The 26,265-nt window shown below is 40.9% G+C and overlaps 1 protein-coding gene across 1 annotated transcript; it reads right to left on the reverse strand.

Moving 5' to 3' along the window:
- Positions 1 to 345: 345 nt before the first annotated feature.
- Positions 346 to 25,583, reverse strand: SH3BGR (SH3 domain binding glutamate rich protein). The gene is made up of 6 exons (XM_086481688.1): positions 25,539 to 25,583; positions 19,628 to 19,813; positions 13,176 to 13,256; positions 7,012 to 7,125; positions 2,413 to 2,442; positions 346 to 411 (listed from the first exon to the last, which is right to left on the reverse strand). Exons 1-6 carry the CDS (start codon positions 25,581 to 25,583, stop codon positions 346 to 348), a joined length of 522 nt encoding a protein of 173 aa, XP_086337814.1.
- Positions 25,584 to 26,265: the final 682 nt, after the last annotated feature.

Raw genomic sequence — 26,265 nt, forward strand, 5'->3', positions numbered from 1 at the left:
ACAGAGACGGGGAAAACTAACAGGCTCATCAAGGGCAGTAGTTCTGACTCACTGTCATGTGTCAAATGCATAATACCTTTTCTGGTTTCACAGAATCACAGAATGTCGGGGGTTGGAAGGGACCTCGAAAGATCATCTAGTCCAACCCCCCTGTCAGAGCAGGACTACCTAGAGTAGGTCACATATGTTTTGGGACATTCTTTCCATTCTTGTCATTGCATATAACAACAATATGTACAAAATTTTCAAGTTTATGCTCCTTTAAGAACATTTAGAAACTGTGCTGGACATCTTAATAGTTACCTGAAAACCTGTTCAAGAAAGAATGTGTCATGGGGAAATGTACTAAGACTCTTCTTGCTCCTCCACCTCTTCCTTTTCTTCTCCCTCTTCCTGCTTTTCTTCTTCTTCCTTTTTTATAGAAAACAGTTTTAGTTATCATGTAGAAATTGAAGGAAAAATAAACAGATTTGAAATGCAGAGCTCTGCTTTTGCAAATGTTCTGTTTCTAGTAAATGCAATATTATTTGAGCTTAAAAAATAGAACAGAGAAGTAATGTATAGAACATTTAATCTTAACGTGCCACAGCTCTAGCTTTGTGGAGTTAATAGGCAAGTGCTGGAATATAAGAACACTTTTCTTAGAGAGGTTACAACGCAGTACACGGTTAAGCTGTAAATCGATGTTCAAGATCAAAATGAGAACATGAAATATATGTAAATAGGACAAAAAGTTTAGTATTTTTAATTGTATGCTTTCTCAGAGCAAGACACAAGCCAAGATTCACGGCAAAGGAACTAGACTCCTGAATAATCTAAAAATCATTTGGAGTCAGATAATACAGCCTTGTTTCTGTTTCAAAAGTTCTTATTTCTCTCTCTTATATAAGAGAAATGTGCAATTTAAAGGCGATAGCCCTGTGCTTCAATCAACCAAATAAACAGGTGTCTGAAAGCTAGCATTTATGTAACACAGACAACAACTTGTGCTTATTGTCTTTTAAGAGCTAGTAAATGAAGATTTAAAGCATAGTCCTACTCTGAAAAACAACTAAAAATTGCACTGTGGGCTTCTCTGCTCCTTCTCTTCCAGCAAACTCTTGTTCAAAGGCACTCCTTCTGTGTGTATAAACAAGCTTTACCTCAAAATGTCATACCTTCATATACTACCTAGACTACATGTATTATGGGAATTTCTTCCTGGCGTAATCAACCAACCAAATAATACAGAATTAGTTTTCAGTCCGGACTGCAGGTAGTGTGTGAGCAGCACAGGCCTTAGGTTTTCCTCTCAAACACACACTGTCTGTACAAGAGTCACATCTGAGTTGCCAAAGTAAAATCCTGTTTAAAGATGTGCTTGGGAATGGACCTGTTGTTATCAGATTCCTGGTTTGAATCGTTGTTCTTCAGGGAAAACGATTGCACTAAGGGATCGTCCGTGCAAAACCAGAAACATAATATGAACGCCCACACCACTCAGCGGCGTTAGAAGTTCTTGTGCTGAAGGAATACTGCCTCTTTCAGCATCTTCCCCCAGGAAAGGTGCCTTTCATCAGCACTCTCTGAAACAGGGCCAGGCAAGCCCACCGACAAGCAACGTCTTTCAGATACTAGCAACTTCAAAATTCAAGTCAATTACCTTTTACAGGGAAAAAGAAATGGGTATTTTTCTTGCTTGAAGCATTAGTTAGTGGTGCCAGGGTGCACCAACCAGCCTTAATGGCCCTCGCCAGCCTCACCAGGAGCCCCCACGCTCTGCCCATGGGCCCAGGAGCTCCATTTCAGCTGCCAGGTCCACAATGCATAGCTCTGGCAGCGGGCATGTGTACATGTATAGATGTATATATGCATGTATTGCAGTTTGGAAGTGGGAAGATGTGAATATGTCCTCTTATTAATTGCAGGTTTGCAGTGGAAAATAGCCTAAAGTGATCATTAGTGCTACTGGGAACACCAAAGAAATATTCAAGGCATAAACTTGCAATGCTGGGCAAAGCAGAAAAGTGTATAAGGATCTGCACCTGGATCTTACAAATTCTGGCAAGGAAAACATTTCCTTTATAGGCAGAACTGCCTAAATTGTCAGAATGACTCTTTCACACTTACAACACTGAAAATGTAATCAGCATGGTGTCGGTTAGTGATTGTCAAAGACACAGTTGCCTTGGGAGTCCTTGGCAAATCCGTTAAAGAGTCTGTAAAAGATAATTTCTCTTCCATTTACAGTTTTTAATGATTAAAGGCCTGTCTTTGTTCCCAAACAAGACTATGATATGACCAATTATCTCTAGCAGTATATTCAGTCTCATGAATAAGAATTTACTAAATTTTGAGTGAAGCAATGAGACTGAAAAGGAATCAAATGCACACAAACAAAAGGTGAATGCAAAACAGCCAAATATACTATACCCCTGTGGCTGCATGTTCTTCCTTGTTTTCCTAGATAAGAGATACAAAAGAAAATGTTTAAAAGATAGGTCAAAGAAAGAATATCAGAGGTCATACAGGCAAAACACAGAATAAATTAAACACTGAATTTAGGAAAATTATGTGGAATTCAGTGGATTTATTTTGAGATAACGTCCTCCAGACTAACTTACAAAGTACACCTAAGCTAATCTCTTACTTTAAAAAAGGGCTAGAAAATAATTAAATACAGCTCCCTTTTTCTCAGTTACTTCATTCAAATCTGCTTCATTGATTAGCAAAGCATTAGAGCTGGGGTTTTGTTTGCTTTTTAAGGTGGTGTTTGTTTGTTTGGGTTTGGTAATTAGCTGGTCTGCAAAATGAAAGTTAGATCAGAATTATACAGACTCTTATCTATGCTATATAGCATCACTCAGAATCTGGCTTGCAATTCTCTTAACTGTTGTAGGCTGGAACAGATGCCTTGGCTCAGCAGTACTGGGGAATAAGAAATAATACGAGCTCATTTTAGACTGTAGATTGAGCAAAAGTGATGAAGAGAGATAAAAGAGAAAAAATATAAATGTACAGTGAATAGACTTTAATCTTAGATACCAAGCTGGTTATTGGAGAGAAGAGCTAATCTTACACAAAATCCCAAAGAGAAAGGGCAAATGGAATAGTACCATGCAGAAGGCATGAGCAGTTGATATGAGTTTGCATAGAATGAGTTGAGATAAGGAAGTGAGTGCCAGGGTTTATATATGGCCTGGGGAATTGCTGAGACAGGATACAGATTTGCATTATAATATGATTTTTGAACGTGTTTCTAAAATAATTCTGCCCTGAAGTGAGCCTAATCTGTACTGCAAACTGATTTAACTGGGCCATCACTTAAAAAATATTCTAACCTCCAAGCTAAAATCTAAAGTTAAAATCAGATAGTAAAAATAAAGAAAAATTATTACCATCACATCTAGTGACCAGCAGAGTCCTTGCTGTGCCACGTGCATAGGAAGTCACAGTCTTTTCCTCAAAAACTCAAAACCAAAGGGACAGACAAAGTAAGAAAAAAGGGACACTGTATCCAAACAAAATGGTTCCTCAACCTTCTCCACCAGAGGATGGAGATCCCGAATGAAAAAAGATTAGGAAGAAGTCAAGGACAGGCTTGATGAAGTGATTAGGGAAAGCAAGTATGCAACAGGTTTAAGGTAAAAAAAAATTCATAATGTAAAGAAATCCTAGTGCAGCTGTCCCTTGGTGACCCAGGCCAAAAACTGTTCCTGTTACTTACTAATGGATCTGTGTAAGGGACTTTTTATTTTGACATCTGCTCTGGGCTTTCCTGGATGCTTGTGTGAACGAGGGGTTAGAGCTGCTAAAGCCTAGGCAGTCTAATGTGAGGTGTGTGATGAACAACCTGTCACACTGTGCACTTATCCCTGTCACTTGCAGAAGGCAGCTGCTGGCTTTAGATTTTTGTTTTTCAGAGGGTTGGGGTCTCTCGCTGGTTTCCTCAGGGTCATACCAGCCAGAGACATAAAGCTGGAGCTTCTGGACTTCTGCATCTCCCAGCAAGGGCACCTGAAGCAGTAGAGGAGGGCTGCAGCCTCCACACCTACCCACGTTCACCAACGGCTGCCATTCCTGCTACTGAGGCATTGGAGGAGCCTTCTGAAATCTGCGACCCTCCATGAAGCTCCACAGTTGAGACAGTCACAGTTTATTTTGTCATCTGTCTCACGCTCATTGGCAGAGACTGAGAGATCTTCACCTTGCCAAGCCTCTTCTAGAAATTATCCATAGCACTGGCATTCCTCCTGCAAAGTCACTGGAGAAAAGCTGGCTGGGTTACACCCTCCGTCAGAGTCGGTTTTAAGCTAGTTTGAAAGTGAGTGCCAAGTAAGGCCAAAATGCCAATACTAGATTCCCACTGGTATAATAATTCAGAAGCAGAACATAAAACTGTGATGTTTAAATTATGGCATTTTGATTTGAGGGTTTGTCAAAAGAGTAAGTTGACACTCCAAAAGGGAACCGACTACTCTTCAAAAGATGTAGCTGTCTGGCTGCAAAACATGGTGGGCTGCTGATAAAAAGGTCACCCTTTCAGAACTCAGTATACAGAGACCAGCTCTTAATAAGCTAGAAGAAAAAAAGACATAGGTGGGGAGAGGACACGGTAAACATCTTCTCAGTGTGGTCAAGCAGTCAAACAAGATGTGCTGGGCTGCAGAATGAGAGGAAGAGAGGGAAATACTGAAAATAACGTGTTGACACTACATGTATCGTTTAGGACCTAACATCCAGTGGAGATACTCCAATGGCAATCTGACAGTCTTTGAACATATTTAACTCCATGAAACCCTGGCCAGGTAAGGAAATATTATTCTATATTTCTTTTATAAGGGTAAAATGAGCTACAGAGTGAAAAGTTGGAATTTATTTCACTGTAGCTGCCTCAAAGTTATTCTTCTCATCTAAATTCATCCTCTGTGTGCTGTCTGTAGCAAATGAGAATAACACCATTTCTACAGAATGATTCATGCCATCCCAACAGAAGTGATAACTGGGATGAACCGTGGCAAGGCGGGCAGACACCACCTCACTGAATTGATTTGTCCCAGGTGACATGGGAAGTGGGTGGTGGAACAGGGTGAAAAATGGGTTTCGTGCATCCCTGGCAGGAGCCCCTGGTACCTTGCTGCCTGCAGTGGTGAGCACCCTCTCTAAAAATGAGTGAGACAGGAACAGAAAGAGTGCTTTTTTTCTTCCTCAAGGAGCTAATATACACCTAGCATGATGAAGGTGGGTATCAGAGTTGGATGATTTCAGGAAGACTTTTCCTCGTCCTTATGTAAGACCATGTAAAAACATTTCAACACTGCCAAGACTGTGCAGGTAAAAGGGGAGGATTTGTAAGACTAACTGTATTTTATGCCCTCATAACCACAGAAAGATCTGTTCAAACACACTGTCTTGCCTGGTGCTCTCTCCTCTGCCGCTCCCCTCCCTGTAAAACTGAAGGAGAATATATTTTCCACTTACAGCTCCAATCCATTCTGTGAGAAATGGAGCAAGGTGCTTGTCGTAAAGGAGTGGTATTGCATTATGTCATTACCAAACCTCTCATACACAGCTGCTTGACACATTTGCAGACATGTTCCAGCATTCTGTTCTCATTTGAAAAACATTAGAGTAGACTGCCAGCCAGAACGGCAAGTAACCTAATCCAGCCAGGGGATGCACTGCAGTTTTATGCTGGGCTTAAGAGACGAGGAAAAAGGTATTTGATGGCACTCACGTGCCGGCTGAAATTCCTAGAGACATGAAAAGTGCTTGGATATCATTTAAGGAGAAATTGCATTTCCCACGGAGGACTGCCTCTCCTCATTGCCATTTTGAAATTTTAAATGGGACCTCCCAGTGCCTGAGACTTGCTTGAGGTTGTGTAAAAGGGTGCTTTTCCAGCCTAACAATGACTGTTTCAGTCATTGTTAGAAAGGATAATGGGGAAAGGCTTACAGAGAGTTGTTTCCTCTCGAAAAACGTGGCAGCTAGAAGAAAAAAAAAAAAATCCAAAACACATTTGGTTTGGTCTTTAGTGAAAGAGATGATGCACTTGTGACTGATATTCCACTGGGACCATCTGATCTCCAAACCAAAAAAAAAAAAGAACCTGACAAGTGTAAGCACTTGATCCAGCAGTAGGCCTGCCTCTTTGGGAAGAGAGTCACCTGACACTGCAACATCAAAATAAACCCATCCTGAAATGCCAAACTGTCAGAGCAGCAGGAGGAATAAAGCAGCTGGACCCCTATCTCCAGACACAGATCCATTTCTGCTTAGTCTCTACTGAGTCTAGAACCTGGCCAGTAACATAAACACTCCACTGACGGCACACAACAGAATGGTCTCTTTTTGGGGGGATCCATCTACATTTCAGCCACAAGTACTTCACTGATGTTAGCTAACTGCAGGATATTATACTAGGGAACTGAAGGAACTCAGGTGGCTTCTTGCAAGTACCGTTAGCACTGCCGTTTCAGACCTGCCCATGTGACTGTGATATCAGACCATGCTGCAGGCAGAAGGGATAGCAACGGCCTCCATTCCGTGGGTTTCTGCATGGCCTGGAGAAGACACAGTCAGATCTGACTTGCTGCAACAGTGGTCAAAGCTGGCACATGACAACAAACATTAACAACTAGCTTTACGAGCATTGCAGATGCTGGCCTTTGATAGCAGCAAATTTTCCCACACAGATAGGACTCAGATGTCTAGTCCTAAATTATTCTCCATAACAAGTGTCTGGTTCCAAAAGAGCATTAAAAAAAGTCTTACGGTTACAAATGGCAAAAGAAAACTGTTAAATAAAGTCAACTGCTGTTATTCAAGATTCAGGGCAAAGTTCCTTGGAGTTTTATCTAGGCTTCATATCACCATGATGTCAAAGAAAATGCATCTGAAAGACAAGCAGGACCACTCTGCAATCACTCTTCCCAGCCTGAGGCTCATTAGGAGAGCCTGTGGGTTTATGTTTCATGTGCTCAGCACAGGTAAAACCCTCATATCACAAAGGGAAAAAGGGAGAATCACCTGTTGATCTTCTGATGGTGACTGAGCAGACTGAGTCTCTTCATGAGCCCCTTCATCTGCCTTATCTTCCGTGGGTGCCTCAGTTTCGTTCGTGGCATCAGTCTTCTCGCTCTCCTGTCAGCAAAGAAGTCATTGTTAGCTTCAGGGCACATAACCAGCAATTAATTTCTATAAAACTCTGATTTTACAGCTTTGGGAGGTGCTTTTCGAATTTTGCTTCAGCGCGCAAATGAAAATATACCCATTTGGACATTTTCCTGTGAAAGGAACACTTGTTGGCATGTTGATCTGTTGGTCAAGGCACAGGGTTTGTGTAGGGAAAACATGAGTTCAAGCACTTCACTTCAGAGCATAGTAGATTCTCTAACATTTCCGTGGAAAGTTTAATAGAAACCAATGCTCACCCCGATGGCACATTCTAGCTTCAGGAAAAAAACAAGCCTTTTTCACCAGAATGCATTCTGATCAAACTTCATCAAAAAGCTACAGAAAACCAGAAGTAATAAAGGATTCCACAGATAATCTCTAAACTTTGTTTAAAATCATCAGGAAACTGTTCCTCAAGTCACACACCAATCTATCAAATCTATTTATTCCAGAACCATGAGCAAGCACCTCCTAGAAGGCTCTTTATTTTAAGTCCTGTTGTACTTCCAGCTAGGCAGCCGTGAAAGGTCACACTGGATCACACACTGTGTCAGATAAAAGGAGACCTGCATGGCCTCGAGTGGAACAACAGCAATGGGATGAAATGTAATAGCATGAAGTGCAAAGTCACATTATTTGGGACAGGTAGTTTGGGGACAGAGATTATAAACAAGATGTTTCTACAGCACTTTGGGAGCTTGTTAGTTTATGATCATCAAAGAAGAAAAAGATGGATATATTTAAATAATCACAGAATAACTGAGCCATGAATATGATGCGACAGTGAAAGAGGTAATAAATGTGGTCCTCAGATGTATGAGGTGAGGTATAGCTGGTGGAGCTGAAAGCAAATATTAATGTCATTGTATAAGGCCAAGACGAAACCTCCTCTGGATCACTCTGTACGGTTCCAGTCACCCAGGCTCAAGAAAAAGAAATTCAGACTGGAACAGGTGCAGAAGGGGGCTACAGGAATATTTGAGGGAGCGGAGAGCCTGCCTTATGAAAGGGTGACAAAAAAAGCTTCATTACTTTAATCTACTGAAAGTAATGCCGTGAGGGGATATGATGGCTCTCTAAAAATAGATCAGAGTAAACATCAGGGAGGGGTAGGATAAGGAAGAGCGCTGAGGTAGATGCAAAATGAGTAGAAACTGGCTGTAAATGAAAATTCTGGTCATCAGCAGTGTGACATTTTGGAAGCGCTTTCTAGAAGAGAAGTGGAGGCAACAGACCTAATTCATAAAAGGGAATTTGACCACTTCTGAGAGGTGTTATCTGGTGTGGTTGCCTCCAGCCACAGAGAACTGGGCTCAGGGGAGGTCCTGTCCTGTGTCATCATAAGTCCTACACACTTTGGGCAGAGCAGCATGTCCCTGAGAGAAAACAAGCTCCTTTATCATCCCTGTGACCAAGCCCTTACAACTCACCCACCTGGTTGGTTTGGGTTTTTCTGCTTTTCCATAATTTCGTTTGTCTCTACAGTTAAATAAAAGCCTCCAGTCACGTTCCCCTATTGTTTAAGCTTCACGAGTCCTCCTCCACCATCCTTATCCTACATGACTTTTTCAGCCAGTGTACTTAGCCTGCAGAGGCATGACACTAGCGTAGCTATCTGGCTTTTAGCCCCAGAGCAGACCTGAGCGAGTGCTGACTCAGGGCCCATGACGTGGTGTGCAATATAAGCCACGCCCTCCTGCTGAGATGTTCTGCTGGATGGGGACAAAAACCATAGAAAGGAGGTTAAGAATGTCTGCAGGCCGATATCACGACAGAGTGAAGATGGACAAAATACTTCTGCAGTTTTATCTTTTTCCTGAAACTTCTGACTATGAATTCAATTTTCTCCTGAATCACAGAAAATGTGTTTTATGTGTAAGGACTTTGCAATGAAAAGAGGGTAGGCACATAGGCTCAGAGGTCCCCCTTCCTCTCCGCAGTGGAAAACAGCAGCAAAAACCCCTACCAGCAACAAGCATCGCCCTCCCCGCAGCCCTTCCCAGCACTGCACTGCCCCTGCCCTCCTGGCAGCAAAAGCCTTTCCAGGGCTGCACGGTGGACCGGAGCAGGAGGCTGATCAAGATTAAAGCTTTAAAAAGACAAACATTTCTGTATCTCACACAATTTGCACACTCCTTTACACAGCTGCATGGATGTTTTTGCCAGCACGTGGGGGATGCTGTGGGAGAGGAATGAGCAGCTGGGAGCAAGCAGAAGGTGCCAGAGGAAAGAGAAAAGACTACTTTTTCTGGCAATGTTGTCTGATTTCAAGTACACATAAAACTGTGGGCTCACTGCACCCTGATGCTAGCGGCATTGTTATTAAAAACAGACCTATAGAGACATTTGTTTGGCTTAATTTATCTTTTACTTTTCCCTCCACAAGTTAACAAAACATTTGAAGATTAAAATATGCAGTAACACAGACATATATTGAAATTCTCTTTACAACATTGTGTTATTACGTTGTTTTCTTAAGTAAATGATAACTTCCTTACAGATACTTTCTTTGTAGCAGTTCCTAAAATGAAACGGATAGTGTTAATGAAAACTAAATTGGTTAGATATTTCCAGCATGCATGTTAACATTTCATTTTAAAATCTACGTCCTCAATATTTTTGGCAGATACATAAAATACATAAAGACTGAAGATGGCATTCTAATTAAAATGAACCTATTGTGAAAAACTATCTCAGATGAATCATATACTTACTCAGAGCATAAGGCCAAAAACAGTTGTAGCTGAAAGAACTAAACTAGAGAAGCAGTGTGCAATCAGCCAGAACACACGCACAAACACAGAGTTCTTGCTAATTATGTGGAGAACTGCAATGTTTGGAATATCATCATTATACTAGCTCTCCATAGAAACACAAACATCAATTTTAAACTAATTTAAAATGGAGTACCATTTATAAAGATTGGCTGACAGGTCATCTTCTCTTTAAATAAAACGCACATACTGTAAATTTGTAATTCAAAGCAGTCTTAGTAGAAGTCTTCTCCAATTAAAAGACTAAGGCTCAAGTGTCTATGGATTTGGGGATATCAAGATTATGGATATTAAGACTGAAAATACTAAGATTAAGGATTTAAGTATAGACAAGATTTGAAAACAGACCCTCAGTTCAAGTAAATCAGCTTCACTGAGCTCACAGAGAAATTGCAAACCTAAATAATCTTGCTATGAGCTACTGGCTCTCTGGACTTCTGGGAAACAGAAACAATATTCCAGGGCATTTAACAAAGTTCTCACAAAAAATTATTGTTCTGGAAAACAAAAAGCAATTAATTACTTCCATTCAAACCTTTCTCAGACACTCAGAAGGTGTAGCAATACAGCATACTGTTTGTCATCTTATTTTAAGTCATAGGCATCTCATTGACAAAATAATTCACCTGTGCCATTTTAGAGAACAAGCAGTGCAGCTGGAGCTTTTAATGGGCTGTTCGCACATGATCAACATTTCAGAGCATTTTCAAGAATGCCGAGAACAGCCTCAGACTAAGTGTAATAGTGACGGGGGCTTTAGAAAGAAAGAAACGTGCCCAACTTTGGGAGCAGCTGAAACTGACACACCTGACCCAAGACATACAAACTACATTGATTATAGCTCAAATGTGTACATGTATACTACTGGCACATCTCTGTTCCTGCCACTAATCCAAGATTAAATGGGATCACTAACTTGAGGGATCTTTGGGTCCGGCATAAAGCATTGTTGTCCTTTAAATCCCAGCCTGCCATGAAACACGTTTAGAAGTTAGAAGTATTCTACAGCAGGTATTCTTTCAAATGAGAAGGTATTTCATATTAATAAACTAACCAACTTGTTAACACAAAGAGTGTGCCTGCTTCTTCTCTTAGGCACATAAAACTGTGCTACTCATCCCTGTTAAATGATGCTTTAGAAAACGTGATAATCAGTGTGATAGGGAGGCAACAGGAGAGAGAGGATGTGAGCTCTCGCTTGGAATCTTCTGAGGCAAGAGTATAAAACATGTATCAGCTTCATATTAATCTTTGTAATGTCTCAATGAGGTAAAACTCCCCAGAAAGCAAATGCTTACTGACTGTTCTGTGGCGTTTCCATGCTTTACAGTTTGCTTCTTTTATAAATTATCACCATATTTCATAAAAAAAAAAATACAATTAGTGATCAGTAGAAAACCCTGTCATGTGTGTCATCATCACCATCTCTTCCACACCTGACTTATTATTCCAGATTCATGCTGCTGGAAATCAATGTCACGAGCCACCCATTGTACTTCATGCTAAGGCTGAATTGACAGGCTAATGAAAGGAAAGTAGGAGCAGTGCAGTAAGGTTATTTGTATGACAAAGCACAGCGAGACTGTCATGCAGTGAGGATGCTGAGAAACACCTCTGCAATAAATGCTAAAACACTGGTATATATCTCCCTAAAATTCAGGAACAGATTCTGAAAGTGAAACACTGTAATGTACTTCCACTCTTTACATGGATTTTTTAAAAACACTCACTTTTTTCCAGTTTCTGGACTGAAAAAATCACCACCACCACCAATGCAGTGGCTGATCAGCATAAACCATACTTGCTTGCTACCAATAGCACTAACACTAATCTGCCCAGCAGAATGAACCAAACATATTATTTTCAACATTTACAAAGTTGTCATGAAGTAGAAACTGTAATCTCCTCTGCTGACAGCTGGGAATTAATGAACTCTAAAAAATTGTTACTTTGCTTCATAGACGCGCTATCTAACAGAACCTTGCATGAAGGAGCAGGTAATATATGAAGTGGGAAGATGGAAAAATGCAATTTTCTTTATCTCATTGATTCTCCATGTATCATTTATAATGATTATAATATGTAATACCTGCAGTACTTTAAGCCTGCCATGGCTTTGTGGATGTTAATTAAATGAATTCTCACAAGACCCTTGTGAGGTAGGCAAGTAATTTTTATTTCCCTTGGTGAGAAATGGCACAGCTAAAGCAGAAAGTTTAAATCACTTGGTCTTTGACACACAGGGACTCAGTGTCAAAGACATTTATAGCAACTGCGGCTCTCCCCTGGGTATCTCTTCGGCTGTAGCTCTCAAAGCACTTAGCAAAAGCTCCTTTTTCTCTCTGCTTTTACAAAAGAGGAAAACCAGAGACATTTACAAGTGTTTCACTCAAAGTTGCTACGCAGTTGGCAGCAGAGTTGGATCAGAAAGCAGATCTCACGCTGCAGGGCAGTTCTTCAGCCAGGTCACCACAATGAAGCAGAGTTCTATCACTCTGACTCATCACTCTTGATTCATTTCTTTTGTTGAATCACACAAGTTAAAGATGGCAACATTTGATTGTCACTTAACATGACCTCAGGATAAGAGAGCTGTAATGTTCTCAGTTATAAAACTTCTAATCAGAACAAGATTTGGTTAAAAAAAAACCCACAATGCTTTCTGTAAAAAGAAGAAAAAGAAAAAAGGAAAAAAAAAACCAAAGAAACACCTTTTTCTTTTGTCAGAAACACATTAGAACATTGTCAAAATACGGTGGATGGAGACTTGCCACAGGGACTTTGTGAAGTCCTGGCTGAGGCTTTAAGTTACCTCCTCAAGGCAGAGGAAGCAAACCCCATAGTGCCAGTCTGCAGGTACACACAGAGGAGCGGATCCACACCCCAGCGTCTCTGTAGGTACAAACAGTACAAACTCTCTTTGCTCAAGGCTTGATGCAGTCAGGGGGAAGTGAAGGTTCCTTGTAATTATCACAACCTATAAATTGCATTAGGAAATTCTCCATCATTTAAAAGCTGGACATGATAAATTACTGTTTTGTGTCAACAACAACAACAACAACAACAACAAAAATCATCAGCTGGAGGTGTGGCAACAAGGGGAAGAGTAGCATTTACTGAACCAGATCCTTTTTTTTCTCCCCTTAAGAACACATTGCTGCACCAGCCTTTAATGTAACGCTTGTCACTGCCCCATGTTTGACATCAAATAAATGGCCCCCATGGAAGGACAGCAGTGCATACCTTTATGCCTGGAGGAGGAGCAAGACCCAGGAATGAATAAATAATATTTTCTTCTTTAGCAGAGAAAAAGGATTCAAAATCCTAAAAAAGGAACAAACAAACAACAGAGAATTGGCAACAAAGATCAAACAAAAAGCACAGGAGGAAGAGCCTAGCCCGGGCAAATCTTTCTTATATTGTTGAGAATGACTACGCATTTGTACAAGCGCCTGCATTGTCTAAGCCCCTGGAAGAAGACTCAGATAAAGGGAGTTTCGCACTGGCTGGCAAAATGAACAAATGGGCAAATCTCTCCAGAGGCTTACACTTTAATTATATCGCATCTATGTCAGAATCAGATAAAATTAAGTATCTCATTTTCATGTGCCCCAGCTGTACTCACCAAAGCAAAGCTGTTCCCATTTAAATGTTAAAATAAAACTTGCTGTGAGTAAGAACACAAAATAGGCCCTCAAAACCCTGGACAGCTTCATGGCAAATAAAAGGTAATAGTCAATGTAACAGCACAAGTGAAATGATGAGGAAACAGTTTATTTTAAAGAAAGGCACTCTGGTTAGAAAATGCAGTTACTTTTCAGACGAACTTAGCAAAGGACTGTGTTATTCCAGCTGACATATATGTACCAGCCAAAATGTCTTGTCCACATGTGAACTGAAGTTATAAATCACTACATTAAATGCCCATTTTCTCTTCAGTGTTAATACGATTGACGTGAGGGATGGCTCCTATCCTACCATCTAGAACTTGCATGGTCTTTACTGTGTTCACTTGTGCAACCTTCCTATCAACTAAGGAAGCTCTGCTGTCACTAGTGTGTTACTGGGAAGTTCATGACTCACATCTTACACAGGTAACAATCAACGTGTATTTAAGATCTCAGCAGAAACTCTGGTCACAAGCGACTGGCCCACAATCACAGAGCAGCTCTGTGTAGGACAGGGGACTGAACGCATGTTGGCTGAGTCCGACACTAACTGCCTTGACCACGTTATCATCCTCCCTCTCATTACAAGTAACTCCAAAAATAGAAGCCTGTAAATAATAAGGTGCTGACTCATTCTTGAGACTTGTTTGTGAAGCTGGGTTAGGACCTGAGTTGTTTTATTGGACTGTTTTACCATTTACAGAGAATAAATTATTGGCGAAAGGTAACCCTAGGGAAAGGCTGGGGTGGATGGTTTAGAAGACACCTTAATGTCACCAAGACTGGAATCAATGTCATTTCAGTCCAGTTTGGAAGAGGCAACTTCACTTAACAGACAGGATAAATGTCAGCCCATTTCACTGATTTATGTAAGGGACAGATTGGCTTTCACACAGACCTAGTTAGAGGCAGTGGGAACTGCCCAGTCTGGGAGAAGTCCCAGAGCACATTTTGCCCTGACCAGGCAGAATACTTGCTGCTGCTCCAGGCCACCCATTTCTCAAACCACCTCTTTGCTGTTTTCATGTTGCTGTGGGGCTCTCCTTCTTATCTAACCCAGGTCTGCCCTAAGTATTCAGCAAAGCCAGTATCTGAAGTTTAACCCATAAACTTAGAAGCAATACAGCAAACAAGAACACAAGGATTTTCTACAATTTGAAGGGAATTCGATATGGACCTTTGACAGGCCATACAGACACAGGAAACTTCTGTCCTCCTGCATACCACACACTCATAAAACATACAAAGCCTAAGCAAACTATGGCACAACATGTCAATAGCTGGGAAACAAAGAGAAGACTATAGCAAGGAAGAGCCATGAAGTGAACTTGATATTTTACATGTCTTGTTAGTTCCTGCCCAGAGGAAAGGCAGCAGATGGCAAGTGTACTAAAAATCTCCAGTCACATAACCTCGTGGATAACCAGACCTGAGGGTACAAGTAAGATGTGTGAACGGCCAGATGAACTCCTTAGCAGAAAAGGATACAACCTTCTGTCATATCAGGTACTGCTTGGCAACTGGGAGCATACAATGACATCCCACAGTAAATGTGGTATCTCGCAGTAAATGGAAGGTCGTGTACCTTGCTTACACTGAGGAGCAAGCTATTATGTCTTTAGCATGGGGTAAAAACATGACTGTAGTGATCACAGAATAGTTTTTGTATTGTATGTTCTAATGGTGGCTTGTTCACATCTCCATTCACTGAATGACCAAAGACAACTTCCCAGGTCAGGCAGTAACAAAAATGAGCAGTAACAATTTATTTCAGGTAAGTAATAATAGTATGTCTGCATGAGAAGACATAAATGGTCTAGGCAGAGGGTAGTGGTGTCATTGGCTTTGGAACTAGTCTTGAAAAATACAGCGAAACGTGTTTTTTTTAAAAAACAAAGTACTCCATGAGTATATGCACATAGACACTCTACGCTATTATCCTCTGTATGACCCCTGTGGAAATGCCAGATAGCAAAACAGCAAACTCCAACTGGACATCAGTGGAAAGTTCTTCCCCCCATGAGTGGTACGGCACCAGGTCAGAGAGGACAGAGAGGGCATGACAATGCCATCCTTGGAGACTTTTGAAACTCAGATGGCCAAAGCCCCAAGCACCATGTGCTAACTTTAAAGCTATCCCTGCCTTGAGCAGCAGGCTGGACTACAGACCTCCAGAGGTCCCTATGACCTCCATATATTTGACTTTAGCAGTTATATGAAGCATCAAATAAAAGTCTTACCTAATAATTCAGAGAGCCTTTAAAAAACATGTACATGGGTATTGTATTTTACGGATTTCAGTTTACAGAGAAAAACAGAAGCTTACATTCCATTTTTTTTCCTAGTTTTCTAGGGGTTTTTTGTTAAGCAAAGGCAAAGACGAGCAACAGAGTGCTCAGTATATTTAGAAAGTGACACAGATGCAGACGTCTGTCTAGACATGAGCAAAGAAGCAGCTGAAGAAAAAGATCAAATAAGAACATAATTGCCAACATTGATGGATTAGAATGGATATTTGAAATTGGTGCTATAGCCAGGCACACAAAATGAATCCATTTCTAATCTGTTTCTTCAAGTAGCGATACCAAAGATCTGAAAGAAAAATAAGAATCTATTTATAAGACAGTCTTTAGCTTCTCTGACCTCATGGAAAAGCTGCTCACAGTTGGCGTACTTTCATAAACGCATCTGTAAGAAACCTCCATTTCACAGTGCAAGTTAGGAAGTGAAGCAGCTCTTCAGGGTCAGCCAGAAGATGCAGATGCTTTTACATATCAGCATAAAAGAAGATTACCAACAGGACTGCATTTACTTGCTCATTATGTCAGTCTATTCCAGCATGAAAAGGAAGCCTCCTCACCTGTACCCAGAATCCCCTCTTTCCTTACCCCCACCCCCAAAATTTCACTGAACTGCAGAAGAGGGGATTGGAGAAGATCTCAAAGGACCATTTCTCCAAGGCAGGAACCACTACACTATTCCTGATAGGTGTTTCTCCAACCCATTGGTAATGACCTTTAATGAGATAATGAGACAATCTCCTGAAAGCTACATTTTTTTTTTCTGATGTCTGACTTACTTTCTTTGCTGCATTTTTTGCTCATTACATCTTGCCCCACCTCCTGTGGGTGTGAAGCAGAACATATTTTACAAAATCCTAGAACCACAGAATAATTCAGATGGGAAGAGACCTCAGGAGACCATCTAGTCCGACCTTCTGCTCAAAGCAGGGTTAATACTGAATCCAGACCACTAATGAATTCCTTTTTTGCTGCAGCCCTTAAAATCTTTGAAAGTTGTTACATCCCTCTGCAAATCCCTCTTTCTCGGGGTGAGGAAGGAAATCTTTTATCTGGAGTTTTCATCTCCCAAGGCCACTGTTCCAGGCCAGCATGCTGCTAATGTGTATATACACATGCACATGTGTGAACAGGAACCAAACACACAGAACAATCGATTGGAAGGAAAGTGAGGGAAAAGAGTGATCTCAGAAAGGAGAACAAGCAGAAATTAAATGTAACAAGCTTGACCTACAAAGGACTATCTGGGCATGAGGAAAGAAAAAAATTAGTAGGAAGGAGAAGAAGAAAAACAAAACGTCTTACAAAAACACAGGTGTAAAGAGCTTGACTGGTTTATTACAGCAAAATGAAGATGAATAGAGGATATGATTCCCATTGGGCTAGAGCTGTTTAAGCTAACAGGTGATTTTGGCATACCAGGAAATGGGTATATACCCAGGCTTCAAATTCAAAGGTTTCTACGTGCCACAAGACTGAGGCCCTTGAAGACTGTACTAACATGAGCAGCATGTTTTAAAGGGACTTTCGTTCATTCAGGATACTAGACTGGAGTCCATGTCTCAGACAGACCTTTGCAATTCTCAGCCCTATTTTTAATAAAGTGGCTGAGGACAAAGGAAGTGGGACACAGGGCAAGAGCTGAGATATATCATGCAAACCTTAAACAGGGCAAAAGAGTTCCGGATTTCAGAACGATGGGTCTGTTGGACCTGAGCAGGTCATGCAGGGAAGTAGAATGCAAATCCCCAGCTTTATATTGCAGACGTGTTGCAGAAGACATCATGTCACTTGGGGGAATTTTGCACCAGTCTGACAGCCCCTGGGCATGTTTTCAACCAGCCCACATAATCCCACTTCACACTCACTGTGCAGCTCCCTTAAGGCACCTTCCCCTGAGGAGAAGGGCAAGGCTCATGTACTAATAGGGATCTCCTTACCTTATTTATTCGGAAACAATGATGTTATAAATTAATCTTTTGTTATGCACCCACTGGGATCATTAGAGCTTTGAGAGCTGGGTACATTAGAATTCTGGAGACTTTTAGAGTAATTGTAAATTTGATTTAGTTTTTAAATTAGTAGCTGCAATTGCTTTATGTACCCCTTTCCACATGGAGGTGTCTTTGCAGAGGACTCTTTCTTAAATTTATTTCAAGATGTAGATCATTTGGCTTCCTGAAATAGCTTCAGACATGGATTAAAAACTGTATGTTTATCATTTACTGGCAAGGCTGACCAGCTGCAACACTTTGTAAGGCAATTACTCTTTAATTCACCACATAACCTCTCCAGGGAATATCAGAAAAAAATATTGCAACATTGGCTGCCACTAAATCCAAAGTAAGAGATATGAAATTATACTTTTAATTGGTGTGGACTGGATTTTGAAATGCACATGAACTCTAACCTACCAAGTTCTCTTTAAATATTTCTGCGAGAAAATGAGGAAAAAATTGCACTCCGTTACTCGTGCTAGCAACTTTTCCTCTGACAGCACTGAAGCTAATTCTGAAAACTTAGTGGCACGTAAAGCCCTTCTCTCTCAAAACAACCTTTGAGGTAGTTTACACTGGATTTGTGGAGTAACTTAAAACTGGGCTCACTATGTGATCTGCGTTTCAGAGTACTTTGCAAGTTCACTTCAGCGATCATATCGGAGTACTTTCCAGACTATGTATTTCCATCCAGACTATGAGAAAAAAACCGTCTCAGATATCTCCTTTGATTCACAGTCCTAATACTCATGCTGGTACAGTGTTATTTATCACTGATTTGAATAAACTCTCTCAAGAGAGATAACTTTTTATATATGAAAATATAAAAGCCTCTGACAAGCGTTACAATTTCTGTTATGAAGAGTTGGATATTTACTGAATAAGCAATATAATTTCAATAATTCAGATCAAATACTAGAACTATTTCAGAACCATTACAGTTCAGTTACCTGTTCAGAACCAGTTACAGTTACCTATAACTCCTATTTATTTGTACAATATAATGGAAAAGAAAGATTCCTGTTCACAGCCCCTGGTGCCTCAGACATCTACTTGACTTCCTAGGAGCCCAGATGAGTTTGTGTCAAACAAACAAATTATCAACACTGACCACGCAAAATTAACTGCAAGTTCAGAAAGCAAAGTGCAATACAGCCAGAGGTAGCAGATCAGCCTTTCTATGAACCCCACACGTCTTGAGTATCTCGGTATCATCAACCCACATAACTGTCCTCACAGTCTACATTTGGTTACCCTGAGATGTTGTGTGAAGAAGCCATAGTTTCACCTAGACAGCACTGCCTTTGGTCTTCAGGAGCTGAAGTGAGAGCGCAGGCAGAGAGCCAGCAGCAGGACAACTTATGAGTGAGCTACGCAGCAGGAGGTGGGTGAATGTGAGAGGAAAACACAGAGCTCCTCACACAGGCAGCGAACTCCATGCCTTGCAGTGAGCTCTGGTTCCTGCATAGGTTCTGGATCTGCAGGGGATAATCCATACAGCCTGTTAAGCAGAGTTTCTCTAGGCAGTTTTCCCTCAGTGTGTATGTTTCTCTTAAAAAGGAATAATCTGTTGTTTCATTGCTTTTCTGTGCCTAAAAAATGCTTTCTAAGAATTGTTCTTTCAAAGTGAATCTCAAATTGTCTTAATGACACTTCCTAGTAATGGAAAAGAGTCACTTTCTCGAAAAAAGACGCTCTGAAGGTATTTAAATTTCCAAACAGCTTCTTACCCCACAGTACCGCTCCTCATTGAAGATCTGTGGAGGGAGGGGAATTCCATTTTGAGGCTTTTTTTCACCCGGGACATTCTCTCTCATCCATTTCCTGTTGTCTTCATCACCTGCTATGTCCATTTGCTGAAAGTCAATCTTGTTGGCCTCTAAAAAGCCCACTACTTCTTGCTGTTTCTTTTTGATCTGGTTAGAAAAGAGGAAAAACAAAATTCCTTCTTTAAAAAGAAAACTATTTTCTAAAAACTATTGCAATTACAAGCAGAACTAATGCAAGTATGTCAAGTTGGATCTGCTACTCCAATAGCCCCCAAATTTTTGGAAGCTGAGATTCAGCACTGCTTCTCAGTACCCAGACCACTGTCATTACTTCCTGCTGCTCCCCAGCTTCTTTCTTTCCTCCCTGAAAGCAGCGATACCTCCATGTAAGGAACAAGGCTCAGCAGGAAACCTCCTACTCTGTTCCCAGATCTGGGAGTGTGGTGTACAGATATTTAAGCTAATCCTGTTTAAAGTCAGCACAGGTCTGAGAATGCACGTATTCTTCTTAACATGTAATGGTTTCCTTTTTCCTACTCATTACATATGACATCTAGCTTTCTATGCGCCGTATGTTTCTTGGTGGCCTTGTTCTTTAATGCTAGGCATAATTAAATGAGTAAAAGCTCAATGAAAATCCAATACAGCTTAACTCCTGTGCTTGAATATTTCCCATATTAGAGAATGCTGTTCCAGTTGGACCATGAAGAACATATTCCATACAAATAAAACACATTATATACAGCTTCTGTGCCACCTAAAATTCAGTCACGGCCCTTATTCCCTTTGATGCTCATTCTGTATAGACCTAAGATGCAAACATCAAGCTTATAACCTATCCTGTTATTTTGAAGATGTAATACTCACTATACTTCTCTACTAAAGGAATGCTATTTCTAAGCCAGATTTAAAGAACTTTCTGGTTTTCTATATGTCTAACTTGTCCAAGAGCTGCAAGGCCAAACTTTAGCCCTACAAGTACTGCAGCATTTGAAGCAAGCACTGTTTGGACTGATATGTACACATGCTCTCAAGCTGCTCTTCAGTCACAGACAACTAAATTACTATCTAGCACAATTGCATTCCAGGCGTGACTCTCTTCTCCTCTCAGTTATGCTACTCCATGCAGCAAGTTAGTGTCCTATATAGACAGTAGCTAGAATGATGTATCAACGTAATTTGTGCACAGGAGCCATCATATGATTTGAAACCGTGTCTTCCACAAGTCAGGCATCTGAACAATTGAATTTAAAGTAACACCAAGCTAGGGTAAACCAGCCTGAGACAGATAATGAGACCAAAAATAATTAATGGATTATGTATTTCTATAATCTAATAAACCTGAAAAGGTGAAGTATTGTGACAGCCTATTGTACTGGAAGAATGAATTTTCACAATGAAGGATAAAATTTCTTTTTTAAATAAGGAAGTATCTATCTATACAGCTATGCTTGCTTATAAAAAATAACAAACATAAAATGCTTTAGGTTTTTATGACAACAGCAGTTTACGGTGATCTAAAAAAACTACATCACTTTGAATGGAAAAACTACTCCAAAACGTTGAAGAGCCATGCAGCTGACAGATCTCAATGGTTCTTATTTATATTCCTATTTTCACTTTTTAAACAGAGATAATTTCTTTAATGGGTATTTAGCCACACAGTTACTTGCAGAACATGTTCAGGTGGCAGAAAGGATTGCCTGAGGGACACTTCATTGGAGGAAGTGGCAGCATGATGTTTGTATAAATGGTTAATAAAATCTGCATGAGCCAGTACTAAGAGTTTCATCACATGCTCTGAAAGCCAGCGTACTCAAGTGCTGTCAGCTGCAATTTCAGCGTCAGCTTGTCTCTTTGGACACAGGCACTGAAGTGGATATGGCTCCTGGAATAGCTAGTGCCCCAGACAGATAGTGCCTCTGAGGAGATAATGGAAACGGAGCTACAGATTCAGTGCTCCCTTGCTTATGGCTGTAGCTATAACTTTTAGAACTAAACCTGTTTTTCTTCAGCTTGAGGTTCATAATACATAAGAGGCTCAGACAGCACAGGATTGAAAGCAAAAATTAGCAGAGGGTTGTGTGAAAAATGGATACTGAGGAAAAATAAAAGTTATATGCAATTATGCCTGCGTTACGAAAAGGCAAGATGTTTCTCATTATGATAACAACAATAAAATATGCAGGAGATGTACTGTGTCTTAAGGCTTACAATTACTAGGGTTTAGGCAGAGCAAAAGTCTTGGGACACATGCTGAGTATGAAACCATAAAGCAAGCCTCTGCTGAGGCTGGCACTAGGTAGCTGGGTAACCAAAAGAATCCAGCAAACAGAGAGGGAAATCTTCTGGGATGTAACAACACAAAGGACATGCAAAGGTTTGCCCAGAATGGATGAGATTGCAGGAGCTGGTTTGTGCCCTCACTTGTGACTGACGGCATGGGAAGGATTCAGATTACTTGGGCATAGATTCCCAGGAAAGTGGTGGTGAGCAGGATATTATTTCATCAATGTCATTTTCCCTTGCAACAAAGCCTAAGTTCCACTATCCACCATATTTAATTACGCCATTTTAAGTCCCTTAAAATAAGAAAAAACTATTATAAATAAATATTATCTAGCTACAGTATGAGAGCTACAGATAATATTAGTTTCACCTGGTGCATAATTACATACTATCATCTATATCTTCACAATCCAGAGCATTCATGTTGACCAGCTGCCTATAGCAGAAGCAAAAGGTTCATAGTCAACAACACACAGCAAGAGGAACATTAATGTTGGTAGTCAGAGTTGCTGCAGCTTCTTGGCTCTAACACAGCACGGGCAATCTATTCCTGATAAATATTCTTATTTATCACACTCTAACCTCTGATTTAACCTGAAAACTGAACTTAGGTTTCTATATGGCTAGGTTCAGTGTCACAGATGAAAAACCCCTACCCTGCATTTTAGAGGACATAATTCAAATTGTCTACATTTTCCTCAGTCTTTCTGAGACCTACAGATTTGAAGGTGGGCAAGTTCATAAAATGTCACCAAAACCACTGGGAATAAAAGGATTTTAGAGGTGCCCTAACTATGAGCAGCAGTAAGCAAGACTTTGGAAGACTTCCTCTGTGTAAGACACAAACCCCCTTTCTCCTGTGATTCATGGTACCTTAGAACCTTGCAGGATATTACCCATTTCTAAACACCTCTGTGGCTAGTAACAAAATTATTTTACTTTTTTGCTGCTTGCTTCAAGCCAAGCATTTAGTACTTTTTAGTGCTATAAATAAGTGTCTCCACTGCTGCTTGCCTTACTGACTAGTTCAATATCAGCTAAGTTTGGAGCAGAAAGATAATAAAGCTGAAGTTATTTAAAATAAATTTCTGAATCACTGAGGGGAAAACCACAGGCTGCAGATTTGCTTTAGAGTCACAGTGAATTCTATCATTCAAGCATCTGATCCAGAGCACCAGAATGTTACTGGGTTCAATGCATTCACTTTTAAAAAGTATTTGTTAACATGATAACCAGTTGCAATTAGTAGTGTGACTGTGTAGTACATAGAACAGAAAAGTTTGTCATTCTTTACCAATGATCCTCTGCTGATTTACACCAGAGGAGACTGGGCCCATCTTATTTTGAAAGTCAAAATGAACAACACCCATTTGATGGAGATCGGCCACATTGAAGACAGCACCAGTGCTACTAGGACAATTTAGACTTCAAATTTAAGCTCTTTAGGGATTAAATTCATTCTTCTCAGGAAAAACTATACAAGGCTAATCCAAAATTTATTTTTAATAGGATGTTAGTGATATATTGGGGTTTGTGCTGGCTCCTTGCATGGCTGAGTTTTATTTTATATATATCAAAACTTGTTAAAGGTTCATTGAAAGAATACCTTCCATTCATTTTAACCAGTAAATGTGGAAAACTACTCCAGCTGAACATGTGTTTACTTGGCATCGCAATTAGGTATCAGTAATCTGAACACACGCTGCCTTCTGAGACTGCTACAGCTACACATGCACTCAACACACCAGAAAGGAGGAAATACGGAGGCATATTGCCATCTAAAAATGCCATGCCCTTCCTTCCAGTATATGTCTGGGATCTCGCTGACAGCTTTTGTGGGCTGCTAACATACAGTGGAGACTGGCACTAATAAGCTTAAAACCTATTACAGTTCACTGGCATTAGCTATCTTTCTTAGCAGTAATAAACGACGCTTAACAGCTCAAAATGGCTGGATAAAGTTTGCTCAGTGTTCAGCGTAGCACACACATCCTCTCCCTGCAGCTGAAGAGGAGAGGAGTTAGTTATAGCTGCTAGCTGGGAGGAGGAGGTACAAGGAATGTGTATAGCAAAGCAAAGATCTCAGTTCAGTTAGTGCTAACTATATTGCTGTGCTTAGTTTTAATTGGGTAAGTGGTCTCTGAATGTCAGTGTTTAATCACTCACACAACTGCCTTGCTGAACTACAGCCCCAGTCCTACAGCTGGAGCGGCAAAAGCTCGTGGCTGAGGCACACAGGATGATGACGGCCCCAACACACACATACCAAATGACTACACTGGGATTTCAGGCATGGTCACAGCTTTTCCCAGAAAATGATGAGTGGCAAAGGAGGTAGGAACAACACTTCTTTGGTCCGACCAAAAGAGACCAAAACAGGAGACCAAACAGGAGTGAAAAGACTGCTAATGCACAGCGTACGGCAATTTATTAAGCTACTTGAGCAGTAACCGCCAGATTGCAAATTATCAAACCTGCAGTTTCCAACACCCTCTTCTTTTTTCCCTTGTGTCTGAGGTTTCTTATAAAAAAAAGAATGCTAAAATATCAATAGCAAATTTAGAGTGTCAGGCTGAGCAATAGGGTGGTGAGACAAGCTGATGAGAGAACAGCAAACTTCCTCAGCCCTATTCCAATATGAATTTTAGTGAACTACCCCTGGCTCATTTTCTAGAGATGATGGCCCCATGAACAGGGGGTATGTTTTGGAGCTTTTCAACTCTGGAAGCTTCTTAAAGACACAGAGCTGGTGTCAAAGAGACAGAGATGAGTTACAGCTATGTGCAAGCACCGGCCAGTTTGTTTAGCCATGTCACTGGGAGTGAGTGACTGCCAAAGGAAAACTGCAATCTGAGCTCATCTGGGAACTGGATATAAAAGGAAACAGTCCTTTCCCGGTTTCCACCTCCCACGGACTTCCAACCTCCCTACTATTCACATGCCCTTCCCTTCAGCTGATACACTATGCTGACAGCTACAGCAGTAGATCTCAATACTAAATATCATCAGTATAGCATTTCAAGAGACACACACACACGCACAAAAAAAACCAAATAACCAAGGAAAAACAACAACAAAAAAAAACCCTAAAAACAACAGAGAAAGGGAGGGGGGTGGGGAAGAATTTTTTTCTGCATAACAATTCAGCTTACTTTGCTTCAGTCTCTTTCTTAGAGTTCCCTTTTTGCAGGAGCAGTGTCCTAAAGTCTCTTTTAAAAACAAATACATTAATTTCTACTGTAAATAATCTACCTTAGCTTTTGTGCAAATACAATATCCACTTTTTCATTTTTCATTGAATATATATTGCATATACTTATTCAAACAGAAGTAAATCTATTAAATGACAGATAATTTATATGTAAATGCTATACCTGTAGTAAAACCTCGCATGCAAGCAAGCCTGCATTAATAGGAATTCTCTACATCTTGAGTAGCTTTCAAGAATAAGGTGTGCAATGCAGACCAGAAGAAATTCAGTGGTTTTTTTCTCCACGCAAACTCAGGTTGTCCTGGGATCTTCTAGGCTAATTTACCAACTTGATCCCAGCAGAAAGAGGAGCATGTTAAATGAGACACCTACCGCTGTAGACCCCGAAGATGTGGCTACAAAGACTTTGATCACCATGTTGACAGTGATGAAAATGAATCAGCAGAGCACGCCTGCTATCCACAGGTCACCACAGTCCCAAGAGGAATCCAAGCGTTCAGCAGCTCCTGAGCTAACCTCGGTCCTAAATGGATGCCCCCCCACAGCAACCCAGCAGCTTTGTCCTCTCCCCGAGCTCCCGGGTTTTCCCACTCCATTGGCTCTCAGGTATTTTGGGACGAGAGGCCAGTAGAGGATTGGTTCGTAAGAGGAGCCATAGCAAGGGGTTTGCACCTGCCCCTGGCCTTATTGCATTAGATTGACAGCCTGGCAGTCCAAAAAAGGCAAAGGAGAGTAGTGCACCAATGAGACAGGGCTGGAGAAATATTTGGGAGAGGGGGAAGGGACAAGTGAGAAGGGAGAAGGGACAGGGAGCAGGCAACTCATTGCTGGGGGCAATCACAAAGCTGTCAGGTGGTGGTTAATGTTGCACGGTCAGTCACAGCTACCTCTGGCATAAAAGGGCTTGCGCCCTCTTCCTGACCACAACAAGGAGGGTCTGGAGTTGTAGCTGCAAATTTTACACTATAAAAGGGGAATGAGGAAGGGGCGGGCAAGGGGAGCGTAGATTCAGAAGTAATTATAGCGGAGATCATATTGAAATAAGCCTCGGTTACAAACGCTCTCAGCTTTAAAGAATTCAGATCATCCCCCACACTGC

The sequence above is a fragment of the Leptosomus discolor genome, chromosome 1 (assembly GCF_034619465.1).
Source record: "Leptosomus discolor isolate bLepDis1 chromosome 1, bLepDis1.hap2, whole genome shotgun sequence".
NCBI classification, from domain to species: Eukaryota; Metazoa; Chordata; class Aves; order Leptosomiformes; family Leptosomidae; genus Leptosomus; species Leptosomus discolor.

What these genes read in the sequence shown, in the direction of transcription:
- SH3BGR (XM_086481688.1), bottom strand. Translation starts at nt 25,583, where the DNA reads ATGGTGATCAAAGTCTTTGTAGCCACATCTTCGGGGTCTACAGCG. An exon ending in CATCTTCGGGGTCTACAGCG is followed by an intron (nt 19,814 to 25,538) that starts GTAGGTGTCTCA and finishes TTTTCTAACCAG; the next exon opens with ATCAAAAAGAAACAGCAAGA. An exon ending in ATGAGGAGCGGTACTGTGGG is followed by an intron (nt 13,257 to 19,627) that starts GTAAGAAGCTGT and finishes TTCCTTTTTTAG; the next exon opens with GATTTTGAATCCTTTTTCTC.